General features: G+C 44.2%; 1 protein-coding gene across 2 annotated transcripts; it reads right to left on the minus strand.

The window, feature by feature from the left end:
- Positions 1–2,138: 2,138 nt before the first annotated feature.
- Ccnl2 (cyclin L2) lies at positions 2,139–14,307 on the minus strand. Of its 2 annotated transcripts, XM_055615059.1 has the most exons (11): positions 13,962–14,296; positions 13,485–13,559; positions 13,170–13,279; positions 10,695–10,815; positions 8,155–8,219; positions 5,696–5,795; positions 5,096–5,200; positions 4,869–5,010; positions 4,237–4,345; positions 4,059–4,151; positions 2,139–3,143 (listed from the first exon to the last, which is right to left on the minus strand). In XM_055615059.1, exons 1-11 carry the CDS (start codon positions 14,241–14,243, stop codon positions 2,789–2,791), a joined length of 1,557 nt encoding a protein of 518 aa, XP_055471034.1. In that variant the 5' UTR covers positions 14,244–14,296; the 3' UTR covers positions 2,139–2,788. The 2 variants fall into 2 exon arrangements, with proteins under 2 accessions (XP_055471034.1, XP_055471035.1); XM_055615060.1 differs by lacking the exons at positions 2,139–3,143; positions 4,059–4,151; positions 4,237–4,345; ... (1 more) ...; positions 5,096–5,200; positions 5,696–5,795 and adding an exon at positions 6,002–7,589 and having other exon boundaries at positions 13,962–14,307.
- Between the last annotated feature and the right edge of the window lie 55 nt (positions 14,308–14,362).

Genomic DNA, 14,362 nt, shown 5'->3' on the forward strand with positions numbered 1-14,362 from the left:
AAAAGAAGGAAAACGGATCTTCCCAGTAGAAAAAAGGGATCAAGAACCTACAGAACCTCCTTATGAATATACTGAGGAATGGCTTCCTACGGTCATAAAGACAGGCCTCAGGTGTTTCCAGTTACTATGTAGCAGATGCCTGCAAATAACCAGTATCTTCAAGGTTATGTTCTGATTAGTTGGAAACACACAGAAATAACAGATCTGAGGTGACTAAGGAAGCAGTGGTGGTAGAGGGAAGGCATTTACCCTATGGAAGAGATTTTAAATAACTTGGCTACTCAGAATTATTCAGAAAGATAGGAAGGAATTAATAGCAGCTGGAACTCAATGCTCTCTAGAGACAAGCTGCCTGTCGGCCCATTCTGTCCAGGACCCACCAGTGCAAGCGGCAACACCTGAGTTCCAAAGAATGCCAAGAGGGGCTCCAGTGCTGCAGCACGACCAGCACAGCTGGCCCAGAACTTTCACTATCAATGATCCCTTCAATGGGAAAAAAAAAATTAAAACAAGCTTTTAATTGTTTAGATTGTTTCTAGTATAGAAACAATCAAACCAAGTCCTAAAAGTTCTAACCCAACCAACACTGTTAAATTTCCAAAGGTATTAAGTCATTCATTACATGGAATCTTGATCATCTAATTAATGCTTAATAGTAAATAAACTGAAAGAACAAACTTCATAATTTTGAACTATGTAATTGGGTATGCTCTGTTGCAGAATATTGATCCCATTGTGAACCCCAAAACTGTGAACGTAAAACCCTGTTTCTTTGGTGTGGATGAGCCCTGTCACACACCTTTAATCCAAGAACTTTCTGTTTATTGTAAACTGCTAATTGCGGTGTGGTTCAGCCAGTCCTATCACACACTTTAATCCAAGAGCTTTCTGTTCCCTAGGTCAAGAGGCAGAGAAAGTAACTGACAGGGATTAAAGAGTAGGAGGGACTTTGAGGGATATATAAGAAAAGGCTTTTGGCTCAAGCTCTGGCTAAGCTTAGGCTTCAGATCCCTGGCTTCTTGGGCTTTGAGCTAACAAGCCTTTGGCCTTGGGTTTTTCTGGCCTTTTCCTCCTGGGCTATCAGTTGAGCTAGTGAGCCTTTTGGGTTTCTTCCATCCAGACCTGAGCTGAGGTCGGTCGGTCAGCTGGGTACTTTCTCTGCCTCTGAGCAGCAGGTTTTCATCCCGGCATTTGGCTCCTGAGTCTTTATTGGTAAAACAGAATGGTTGGGATTGTCCTTTTAAACAACATGCTCTTATCTGTTTATCACTACTGAGAATTTGGCTCTGCTCTTCAAGTTGCTTTCTAAAAACTCTTGGTTAAATTCTATAAAAAGGTAACACCTGAGAGAGAGGAGGCATTGGCTTATTAAATAATGTGGCTGCTAAGGCATTAGCAGCTCACAGAAATGTATCTTAATGATAAAAACCTACACCCGGTTTTTACAAAGATTACTTCAAAGCCTAAGGGCACTATCACTTGGGGTTTATGCCAGGCACAATGGCTTTATCAAATTTCCCACCACACACCTTCAATCCCAGCACTCAGGAGGCAGAGGCAGGCTGATCCCAGCCTGGTCGACAAAATTGGTACCAGGACCAGAGCTGCATAAAGGAATCTTGTTTCGAAAAACAAAACAGAGCAAAACAAGATTTCTTACTATATTCCTCAACCTCACTTTTTATTTATTTGAGACACGGTCTCACTATGTACTCTCCTGGAACACACTATAGAGACTCAGAGATCCACCTTCCTTTGTCTCCTGTGGGATTAAAGGCTTGTGCCACCCCTCTGCCTAAACACAAACCTGTAGGTTTTAATAAACCCATAACCCTCAGACTGGAGCCCTGCAGCTGTACCTTGATGTCATATCTTCTTTCCTGTTGCCCTCCCGAAAACAGCCTTTCAACTCTAAAGGGCAGATTGTTTCAGGAAGGCACAGAGCTCAATACAAAGTCTAACATTTTAATGAGAACAGGGAGAGCAAGGACCAGGGAATATATAGCTCCTGCTTCCCTTAGAGTAGCTAAACTGGCAGTGCACAGCGGCACACAAATACGTCCACTAGGCCTCAGGCCCATAGCCAAGTCCCACAAATGCCCCTGAGAAAACTTAACAGAATGACAGCCCACAAAGCCTTGTATAACGAGTGTCCTGAGGATCTTGTTTATTCAACCAGTAAAATTTCTCTAGAGCTGGTGGCCTGCACTCAGCCTGCACAGATAAAAATATATGGCTTTCAACACAGACCTAAATACCTTCACATTTTAAAAATGAGAATTCTCTATACAAGTGTTAGGCTAACAGAATTCAAAGTCTGAGTTCTCATATATAGCTTTCACTTGTATTAAACACATGTTTATTTACAACGTGAATAGAGTACAAGGGGGCTATTAAGGCCATTTTCTTATTGTGAAACACTGCAAAATATGTACACAAGTACAACCTAATATAGGCAAAGATTTAAAAAAAAAATCATCTTTCTTGGCTTAACGTAATTGAGTATCAGTTTAAAAGTGAAGAGACAGCTTGTCAATAGCACCAAGCCACGCAAATGGGGACGTATGCCTTTGCTGTTCCATCCAGCTACCTGAAGGTCCACAGTTGAGGTGGACAGATGTGCAGCGCGCCCCAGGCCAGCCTGAAGGGTACCTTGCTCACTGTCCGGTCAGTTAAATTCACATCAAGGTCCAATCAAAAACACTTTCAAAAACATCATGCTACAAGGCCACTGAAGCCAAGGTGTGCCCAACAGGGAGGGACCAAGGTAGGCACCAGGGACTCCATCTCACCTCCGATGCCTGCTGTGTCCTGGGTGGTCTCTCTCATAGTGATGGCCTGTGCGCTCATATGACCTGGAGCGCTCCTGTCTTTGGTCTCTATAGTAATGACTTTTCTTCTTGTATTTTCCAGAATTGTCTGTCCGTTCTCGTGACCGGCTTCGAGAACGAGAAGAGCTCCGGCTACTAGACTTGTGTGGTTTCTGGGTGAGATACTTGCAGTCCTTGGATTTCCGGGTGCCCCTCACTTCTGGGCCTTTGTAGGGAGCACCACGGTGTACCTGCCTGGGAGGAGAGTCACTGCGGCTCCGAGAACGACTCTGTGACTTGGACCCACCTGAGGTAGAGCCACTATCACTTTTCCTGTGGAGAGGAAAACATACTTGTGACCACAGTCAAGCTTAACAAAGCAGAGGAGCTGGCAAAGGGCCTCTTTTTTTATGTTAATTTTAAGAAAGGGCTTCTCTGTTTTGTCCTGATTCTTTTTTTTTTTTTTTTTTTTTTTTTTTTTTTGTCCTGTACTCACTTTGTGCTGGGATTACAGGCATGTTCCACCAAGTCCAGCTGTCCTAGTTAGTTATACTAGAATTCACTCTGTAAACCAGGTTGGCCTCAAACTCAAGAGATCTGCCTGCCTCTGCTTCCTAAAGCTGAAACTAAAGGTGGTGCCACTATCCTCTTCCTGGCTGCAAAGGAACTCTTTTAAGTTCAGAAAATGAAAAAACACAACAGGTTAAGAGCCACTGTCCCACTGGGTGCCTGCCTTTAATCCAAGCACTTGAGGGGTAGAGGCAGGAGGATCTCTTGAGTTTGAGGCCAGTCTGCTCCACAGAGAGTTCCAGGAACAGCCAGGACTCCACAAAAAAGAAACCGTCTCAACAATAACAACAACCATAAAGCAGGGCTGCAGAGATGCCTCAATAGTTTAGAGCACTGGCTGCTCCTCCAGAGGGCTCAATTCCAGCACTCATCTGGCAGCTCACAACTGTCCATAACCCACAGACATATATGCAGGCAAAACACCAATGCTCATAAAATAAAATAAATTATTAAAACAAATAAAAAAGAAAAAGGATTCAAGGCCAGACTGATCTACTGAGTTCTAGTTTGACAGCCAGGGCTACAGAGAAACCTTGTCTCTTAGAACAAACTAAAATAAATAAATAAATGAATAAATAAAGGAGCCAGTGTCTCCCCTATCCTAAGAGACTTCTGCCACCCCTAATAACCTGAGGAAACACCAGGTTAGAGCCTTACGGGTAAGCCTCAGACACAGACCTTCTTTTTGGAGAGGCAGACCGTGATGGGGACCTTGAGCAGCTCTGCTCACGACTCCTGCTTTGGCTTCGACTCTCCTGTCCTTTCAGCAAGCTGCAAACAGGAGGAGCGCAGTAGTTACAGACCTGGGGTGTCTTCAGGTTTCAGTGTCTACCTAGACAGAAATGAAGTGTCTTACCCATTTACAGGACTGTCAGCCTTGGCTTTCTTTGGGCCCTCCACTTTCCGTTTGGCATTCTTCACAGAGACTGGGGAAGACTTGTTTCCTTTACCTTCTTTGGGGGATTCTATTGAATCAAACAAGAAATTAAAAACCATAACCAGAATTTCTTCAATAAGAAATACACTGAAATATACTAGCAATGCAAGACAAGACCGTTTGCTAACTAACCTGGGACCCAGAATGAAAACATACACAAAACACAGAAATTCTTTTGATCAGACTAATTTTCCTCAGGGCCCAGAACATACTCTATGTTCTAACAATATAATCATAGACTCTAACTTTAAAATTTTAGTCAGATGACAAGCCAACTTGGTAGAAATGGTAAAAAACAAAACAACAACAACAACAAAAACAGCGTTTCAGAAAGGCTGTGCATATTTAATATAAAAACAAATTCTTTAGGGCCTGGCCTCCCTGCCTTATTTTAAGGATTACCAACAGACTGCTAAGGATTCTAGTACCACTGTAGTGTTGAGATAAGCTGCAGGCTCAACTCCAAGACAGCTGAAGTACATACACCAACACTAAAAGTCAGAAGGCCACAGACTGCTACCCTTCATGGGGAATAAACCCTGGACACTCACCCAGCCTGGGAGCAGGTGAGAGCCCTGCAGCACCGTCCAGAACTGGAACACTCGCTGGGAGCAGGCCCCTCGCTCGTGCTTTTGCCTCTTCAATGGCATGTTTTCTCTTCTCCACTTCACTTTCTAGGTGTGTCAAATCAACCTGAAAAGCCAAAACTACCCATTCAGAACCAGATGCTTCTGGCCAAACACAAGTACATAATCCACACAAAAATACACAAAGGAACCTTTTTCCGTGTGTAAAGCTGCAGGATTTTAAAGCAAATTTCTTGAATTTCTTCTTCAGTTGCTCCAAACAAAAGAAACCAATGTGGACGATTGGGTAAAGGAATCTGTGAACACAAATGTTATCATGTTACTTTTCTTAAAAACTCTAAAGCTAGAGATCTGGAGAGATGGCTCAGAGGTTAAGAGAACTGGCTGTTCTTCCAGAGGTCCGGAGTTCCATTCCCAGCAACCACATGGTGGCTCACAACCATCTATAATGAGATCCGGTGCCTACTTCTGCAGTGCAGCTGTACATGCAGGCAGATTGCGCACATGATAGATAAATAAATCGTAAAAACAAAAACAAAAACAAAAAAAAAAACCTCTAAAGCTGGGTGTGGTAGTGCACACTTTTAATCCTAACACCCAGGAAGCTCAAAAAACCACCAACAATAACAAAACACTTCAAGGCCAATAAAATTCTTAGGGTGAAAATGGCCTGCCAGTTACCAAGAAATTCTGTTGCAAATGAACCTAGTTTGACAAATATACTTAACATTTACCAGAGACTGGAGAAATGTCTAGAATACATACTAACACCCAGGCAGCCACATACTTACCTCCAGTGTGCGTGCAGCGAGGTAGATACAGGCACAAGCAATGCTCTCGGGCTGGAACCGAACAAAAACATCTGTGCGAAGGCTGTCATTCATGTAGTTCCTGAAACCAAGACCAAGAAGATTATAATGCTGTGGGCAACTATGCTACCACCTGTTATCAAAGGTTGTTATTCCTAAGGGTTCTACACTAGGACTGTGCTAGGTACTCTGGAAATCTCCAGAGATAACAGGGGACACTCTGAATGCATGAAGAAATCACTGGGGGGTAAAAGCTGGCTGAATGTCAGACAATAAGTGTTGCTATGAACGAGAACCAACTTTAACTTTACTTTTCCTTCTATGTTTGACCTATCATGCAAAGCACAATGCTTGGAAAGAAAATGCTACGTAGTAGTTAAAATGTAATTGACTTAAGAAATCTAAATGTTCAAAATCCATAGTGCAGAGAAACATGCAAACTCAAATGAGAAGGCTGAGCATGAAGCCTCGCAACTGTAAGAAAAGCTGTCCTCCTGTGCTCCTTTTCTTCAGGCAGCATTTGTGGCCTGGTCCTTCTCCAGACGAGTGAGCTGCAGCTCCAGGGAGGGAGTCCACTTGGGAAAGAGAAAGGCCCTTGGGTGCGGTTCGGATGCATGGGCACATCATGCAGAGGAGGCCAACACCCAAGGGAATCCTCTTCTTGGGCTTATCAAAGAACGTTTCCAAATCCAAACTGTCCCATTTCAACAAGGAGTCTTAAAATGAACATTCATAAAAATCAGACAAAAGCAACAAAACTCTAAAAGTGGCATCAAACTAAGTACACTTAAAAATGCTATAATATTCCAGAAAATATGTAAGTACAAAACTTTACACTTTTAGAAAAATTAAAGGTCTTTTAAAATTTGTTTCATCTTCAACATTTTCTTTATATATTTCTTTAAAATTTATAGACTACAACCAAAGAGTATACTGGCTTTATCAACATTGCAAAAAGCATTCATGAGAAAACACGCCAACAGGTTATATATACACTGCCCAACATATCCAATGATACAGCATACCCTAATGTCAGGCTGTAACATGTATGAGAAATTTAACTGCCTCCACCCAGTAATTTTGCTATAAAACCTTGGAGAAGGTAACATTCAAACCCACTCTGACATTCTAAACAATAAATTCTACAGATGCCTATAAGAGGCAGCTGGCCCAGGAAGCAAAGCTCTACACATCAGAAGGAGAGTCAGAATGGTACCAAAACTACCCATCTCCCAGGAGCCAAAGTGTTGCTAAACATTTAAACATTCACAAATATATCCAACAATAACTTTATCACTAATAAGAGAGGCCTAGTATTGAAATATATTAATCCATTAACTTTAAATTCTAAAAACAAGTGAAGTCCTTTAAAGGTATATTTAAACTTAATGCTACATTTAATATAAGTTACAATAGTTTAATTTAAAGATGCACACCTTTCCTGGAATGAGTCCCAATTAAGCTGCTGAAAGAGCAACTTCAGGGCTTGAGAGAAATAATGACAGGATCCAGTAACAGTCTGAATTCCCACCATGCCATTTTGTCACTTCAGTTCTTACAGCTTTCTAAACTTTTTTTCTTAAAGGTACTGCATCTTTATTGCACAGGTACAGCAGTTTTAAAAGAACAAAATTCAAGACAGTTATCCGCTCTAATTGATACAATTACCAAGTACGACAGGATTAACAAGGAGCACGATCGTCAGAGAACCACAAGCAGCAGTGGGCCATGACTATACTATTGGGTGCGCATACCACCAGTCTAGAGCCTTCGGTGGAGAGCCTGCACTGGGTTGGCTGAAGACGGCCGCTGGCCCTGCACCAAAGCGCTTGGACAGCAGAGGAGAAGTCTTAGTCACTTACCCTCAGAGGCTACCCTTTGATTGAAAGAGTACAGAAAAGAAAAGTCAAAATAGGTTCTCTATAAAGCATGTCATAGCACCAGACAATTCAGTCAGCAATATGACCCCTACAGACTTAATTCTGTGGGGAAAAATATATCCCAATACAAAACTGTCACTTCAGACTTCATTCTAGCCATATGCCTGCTAAAACCAACCCAGGACTGCAGCAAACCCCATCTTCCCTTCCCTCAAGGGATACAATTCCCTGGAAACAACAGCACTGAATTCTGTGGTTTGTACTATCACCTTATAACGTTCCTATGCCCTGCTGACAAACCCCAGAGGGACGCCTACTGACTGCTCTCCCAGATTGGGAGCAGTGAAAACACACAGGTGGGAGTGGATGGGGCACCTACCGTTAAGCTGTCCCTGTCATTGGGGAGGCTGCTGGGTGTTTAGAGGGCAGATCACTAGGCGCTGGGACAATTCCACCCCATAGGCAAGTCGTGGGATGATAACCCACTGCCCAAGTGCTCAAGTAATGCATTCCTGAACTGCCTGCCCTGCTGCTCTCGTGAGACAAGGAAGGTCAACTCACCATGCAGTCTGGACCAGGTGCTGGTTACGCTCACACTCTAACACCTGAAGGTACATAACGATTATCTGGAAGATATGGGTCAGACAGTTATTACCAGAAACTACAAGATCAAGGAACTCAGATCTTGGGGTCCATGCAGCAAAAGAACCTCAAGCTAAACCCCAGGGTGCTTGCTCCTGGTGACGTCCAGCAGACAGCTCAGCTTTTGTGATGTGCTTGCTACCTGCTTTTATACTTCGGCAGAGTACATATATGAAAACCAAGGTGCACCCTATAGCACTGAAAGCCTTGTTTCCCATGTGGCTCATTTCCATTCTCGTTGACACCACTTTTACACCAATGAGATTAGCCTGCCCTACACAGCCCTCTATCCCAGCAGCCAACTTGCACAAAATAGGAAAATAACATTAAACACATTAAGAAGAGCACTTAAAATAGTTAGTGGACAATTTACCAAGAATTTGTGTTTGTTTTTCGAGACAGGATGTCTCTGTGTAGCCTTGGCTGTCCTGGACTCACTCTGTAGACCAAGCTGGCCTCAAACTCACAGAGATCCACCTGCCTCTGCTTTCCAAAGTGGTGGGATTATAGGAATGTACCACTGTATCTGGCTCAATTTACCGAGAATTTAATACCTCAAATAAGCAAGAGAAGATGGTCGCAGAAGTCAACACTGGCTTGGTTTGGTTTGTTGAGGCAGGGTCTCATTATGTGGCTCTGGCTGGACTAGAGCTCAAAATGGAGAACAATCTGGCCTCAAACTCAGATCTGCCAGGCTTTTGCCTCTAAAGTGCTAGGATTAAAGGTGTGCAGCACTAAAGTTTTTAGTTTAGCTAAACTAGGTAAGACAGCCATGAAAGAGTACAATAAACTCACTTCTACTTAGCATGTGCTAGAGACTTTTTTGGTTCATTTTGAAATAAAAGAATTCAGAATTCTTCCTGTTCTTCCACAAAACATATCAAAGCTATTACTAAAGTAACTTTTAAAGGTTAGTTCTTAAGGGCTACAGATAGCTCAGTCAGTAAAGTGCTTCACAATCCCTTGGAAACATAAAAATGCTGGGTGTGACAGCTGATGCTTATTTTGTTTTTTGTTTTTTTTTTTAAATTTCTTATGTATAAAATGTTCTTTCTGCATGTACGCCTGCACCCCAGAAGAGGGCATCAGACCTCATTATAGATGGTTGTGAGCCACCATGTGGTTGCTGGAATTGAGCTCAGGACCTCTGGAAGAGCAGCCAGCGCTCTTAACTTAACTCTGAGCCGTCTCTCCAGCCCTGGTTTTGTTTCTCAAGACAGAGTTTCTCAGAGATCCGCCTGTCTCTGCCTCGCGAGCACTGGGATTAAAGGTGTGTGCTACAACACCCAGGGCGGCTCACATTTTAAATACCACGACTTGGAAAGTAGAGCTCTGGAGACAAGAGCATCTCAGGGCTAACTGGACAGCCAGTCTAACCTAAAGGGGGGGGGGGGGTTGGGGAGGGGTGTCCAGGCCAACAAGTGCGCCTGTCTCAGGATACACTTGGCAATTTTCCTTTCTGCTCCAAAACGTACTTGCACACACATGCACTGAAAAAGGGGAGGGGAACAAGAGAGATGGCTCAACTGCCTCTTCTTCCAGAGGTCCTGAGTTCAAGTCCCAGCAACCACATGGTGGCTCATAACCATCTATAATGAGATCTGGTGCCCTCTTCTGGCCTGCAGGCACACAGGCAGGAAAAATACTGTATAAATAAAAAATAAATAAACCTTTACCAAAAAAATTACTGCTAGCTGGGAGTGATGGCACACATTTGTAATTCCTTCACTTGCAGAGGCAAAGAGAGTTTGTTGAGTTTGAGGCCAGACTGGTCTACACAGAGTCCAGGACAGCCATGGCAACACAGAGAAATCCTGTCTCAAAAAAAGCAAAAAAAAAAAAAAAAAAAAAAAAAATTTACTGTTAGGCAGAGCTAGGGATGGCTCAGTGAAGAGTACTTGACAGCTCTTCCAGAGGTCCTGAGTTAAATTCCCAGCAACCACATGAGGGTTCACAACCATTTGTAATGGGTCTGATTCGTACTTCTGGTGTGCATGAAAACAAGAGCACTCATATCCATAAAATACACAAATACCTGGAACTCACTATGTAGACCAGACTGACCTTGAACTCAAGAGATCTGCCTGCCTCTGCCTCCCAAATGCTGAGACTGAAGGTGTATGCCATCACACCAGGCTGGCCTCCTACTTAAAATATAGCTGAACATGTCTTTGAACTCACCTTCTTGCCTCCAAGACAGGAAAGAAAAATATATGTTAATGAATTTAACTTCTAATTTTACCACTTGAAGATCTAAAAACCCAGCTCTAAAAGTCACCATTTCAAAAACTCTTACATTAAATTATAAAAGGTTGATAAAGGACTTAAATCAAGTTCTAGGCATGAACAAGAAAACCAAATGAGAGGAACATTCAGTATCTTCAAGGCCTTCACTCTAGCACACAGTGCAAGTCAGCTGAAGTATGGCCTGGGTGCTGCAGGTGCCAAACTGAACCCACCTTGTGAGGGTGCTTCACATGGACACAGAAGCCCAGTTCCTTAAGAACCCGCCTTTCTGCCTTTATAATCTGGTTCTTTAAATTAACATACTCTTGATCCAGCACTAGAGGCACAGGTTTCCTGAAAAGACAAAGCGTACGTTCTGTATCAGGACCAATTAAACAAAATCAGATTGTACAACTATTTACAAGTGATAAATACCACAGTACCAAAAAGCTACAAATTTCACTTCCTTTACCAAAACTGCAGAACCTTACTTCTAACCTACATATACTTACTACTAACCTGACCCTGGTCTCTATACATAAACAGTATTCTAGTGTATCAACACATCTCTTGAACATGGTGGAGGGTCTCAGGAACTCTGCATAAGTGCTACATAAAAAACATGTCAAACTAAAGACAAAAAGATCAAGTTTTCTGGGAAACCACAGCATCAATAAAGCACAATAAAGTCCTCCCTCAGTATACACTGGGGCTGGTCCCTTGACAACTTTCTCCTAACTATTACCTATTAATGAGCTGGGTGCAGTGGCACACCTCTGTGAGCTCTGTACTCTGGGAGGCAGAGGAAGGTAGTGCTCTGTGAGTTCGAGGCCAGCCTGGTCTACAAAGTGATTCCAGGACAGCCAAAGCTACACAGAAAAACCCTGTCTCAAAAACCAAAACAACAAAACCAAAACCTACGAATGTTCAAGTTCCTTATACAAAATGGTGTAATATCCCCATAGCACTTATATATAGCCTCTGCAAACTTCAAATCATGTTTAGGTACTTTATAATGCCCAGTACAATATAAATGCTACACACACATAAACGTGCTACTGTTGTTTAAGGAAAAGTAACAAGAAAGTCTACACATGTTCAGTATAGATACTGATTCCACCCTCTACTCCACAGCCTCCACCCAAGTCCAAGTATTTCCAAGAACTAGTTGAACTGAATGAGAAAGCTGCAAATTTGTCTGACAGACTTCTGAAAGAGAAAGCCCAGTTCATGTTTTAAAGGGCTTCTGTTAAGCTGGGCATGGTGATATATTCCTTTGTACCAGCACTCCGGAGGTAGAGACAGACCATCTATATGAACAAGAGCAGCCTGGTCTATATAAAGCTCCAGGCCAGCTAAGGCTACATATTAAGACTCTGTTTCAGAACAAAACAAAAACCAAAGGACGTCAGTGAAGGAAAAAAAAAAAAAAAAGTCTGGGATAAGGTCTAGAGCATTAGTCCAAACCCAGGACCAATGGGTTCTTGTGTGGATGCTTTCTTTTTAAATCTTGTACAGGGACTGTGTAGTCAATTTCCTCCTGGGTATCAACCCAGCATGTATGTTCTTGAAAATTTGTGTATTTGTTTGGTATGTGGGTTGTCCCTGTGGAGGTCAGAAGACAACCTGCGGGAGTCAATTCTCCCTCCTACCACATTTATCCCAGAACTGAATTCAGGTTGTCAGGCTTGGTGACAAGTACCTTTGCCTACTGAGCTACTTCCTTACTGCTTTTGTATTTTATTTACTTTTGAGATAGGATCTTCCTGGTTCGTGGCTTTTTTGTTTTGGTTTTCTTGGTGTGTGTGTGTGTGTGTGTGTGTGTGTGAGAGAGAGAGAGAGAGAGAGAGAGAGAGAGAGAGAGAGAGACTTCTGTATTCCAGGCTGGCTTACATAGCTTTGATGGACGACCCTGAATGCACCTGACCCTCCTCCTGTCCCCACCTCTCTCTCACAGGATTACAAACCCTTCTCTCCACTTCTGACTTGCTCCAAGGGTGGGTTGTTGTTATTTATTTTGTTGTTTTTGCTGGACAGGGTTTCTCTGTGTATACCAGGATATCTTGCAACTCTGTAGACAGGGCTGACCTCAAAGTCAGGAGATCCTCCTTCCTCTGCCTCCTGAGTGCTGAGATTAAAAAATTGTGCCTCCACACCAGCTCTCCGTGGGTGTTTTAAAAGACAGTGTTTGGAGAAAAGCACGGTGGCTCACACATATAATCTGAATACAAGGAAAATTGAGATGGGACCGCTAAGATGCTGAGACCAGCCTCACTACATTCCAGGCCAGTTACTGCTACACAAAAGGGCTAGATATCAAAAGAGATAGTTGTCTATGGATATTTCTGTTACAAACAGTTTCTGCAAGGAAAGACCAGGAAAACTGTCAACATGTTACAATGCTAAGGCAATTCCCTTTACAAAGAATCACCAGTTCAGACACTGACAGTGCTGAGGGTGAGAGCCAGGGGTCTGGGGCCTGGAGGTTCTGAGTAGAACCATGGAACAAACAGAACAATAAGGTGAGGAGCTGATGTGGTCATACAGGAATTGTTCCAGCAGGGCTACAACAGCCAGCTATCCCGATTATTGTGCTACCCTAGCACTGCCCCAAGACAGTACCTGGGGCACTTAGGAACAAACTACTATAAATCCTAAGGTTGGTATAACAATGACAGACATTTACAACAGCTCTGGAAAGGACTCACTTTTTTTCTCTCAGATGCCGAAGGCGATGGAATACATTGATGACATCCCTGATTCGTCTTGGAGCCTCTTCTATTTTGGAAGCCAGGTGAACACAAGCCATGGACACATGCTGAAATGTACACGGAACACAAGTGTTTTCCCCCCAACCTGAGAAACTTCCAAGGCATTAAAACTATGAGGAGCAACCAGAAGGTACAGAGACAGGCCTCCAGGGAAAGAGCTATGTATTGACTTTTGAGGTCAGTTGACTAGTGGACAGAACAAACCAGGTTTCCTCCCAATTCATTTCTCTGATAAAACAGAAAGAAGCCTACCTCCATGGAATGTTTCACGAAAGACTTAGTGTAAAAGAACCGCTGGAACAACACCTGCCCTGTCGCCATGGCCACCTAAGGATGGAGAAGGTTCCATCACTTTTGAAACCAGGACTCAAGCCTGTCCCGGCTGGCATGTCTTGTCTTGTATGGTTCCCCCCGACAAACACCCACAACAGTTTCAATTTCCCAAAGGACTTCTGTCTCCCGAGGCTTTCCTGGGGGTAAAAGGGCCTTTCGCCCGAGTACGGTGGGGGAGGGGAAGGCCAAGCGCGGGCCCCGCTCCAAGGCGGTGAGCGGCCCCGTTTGAGGCACGGGCTCAGGAGGCTTGTGTGAAACTGCGGAGTGCTCCAGGCTCCGACCTCAGCGGGCCCAGGTCCGCTTGATTCCGGACACGGGTCAAGGCGACAACAAAGGTCCGGCACTCTCGGCCGGCCGGTGAACGGTTGTCTGCAAAGCTCGCGGCCGCGTCCTTACCTGCGGTAGGCGGAGCAGGATGCCGGCTGCCTGGATGAGCTCGCAGCCCACCACGCGGAGGCCAGTCTCGGTGTCGATGTCCAGACCGCTCGACATGGATGGCGTGAAGCGGAGCTTGTCGTCGGGCAGCAAGCAGTTCTCCAAGGTGATGAGCACGCCCGAATACAGCCTGTCGCCGATCAGCACCCCCTGAGACCCTGGGGCTGCTCCCCCCGAGCCGGAAGAGCAGGCCGCCAGCGCAGGAGGCACCGACCCAGCAGCCCCGGCCGCCGACGCCGCCATTTTGTGTCCCCGATTCTTTTCGGGCCTTCCCGGCAGGGCGGCTCCTCCGACGCTCACAGCCGCCCCGCCCAGCCCCCTTCGATTGGCTGCACGTCACCGACGCCTCGACGCCGTTGGCC

The sequence above is a fragment of the Psammomys obesus genome, unplaced genomic scaffold, assembly GCF_907164565.1.
Source record: "Psammomys obesus unplaced genomic scaffold, mPsaObe1.curated_primary_1811, whole genome shotgun sequence".
In the NCBI taxonomy this organism is placed as follows: domain Eukaryota; kingdom Metazoa; phylum Chordata; class Mammalia; order Rodentia; family Muridae; genus Psammomys; species Psammomys obesus.

Excerpts from the sequence above, each read along its gene's own strand:
- Ccnl2 (XM_055615059.1), bottom strand. The coding sequence starts at position 14,243 with ATGGCGGCGTCGGCGGCCGGGGCTGCTGGGTCGGTGCCTCCTGCGCTG. Across the intron at positions 13,280-13,484 it reads TCGTGAAACATTCCATGGAG|CATGTGTCCATGGCTTGTGT; the intron begins GTAGGCTTCTTT and ends TGTACATTTCAG. Across the intron at positions 8,220-10,694 it reads ATGTGAAGCACCCTCACAAG|ATAATCGTTATGTACCTTCA; the intron begins GTGGGTTCAGTT and ends CATATCTTCCAG.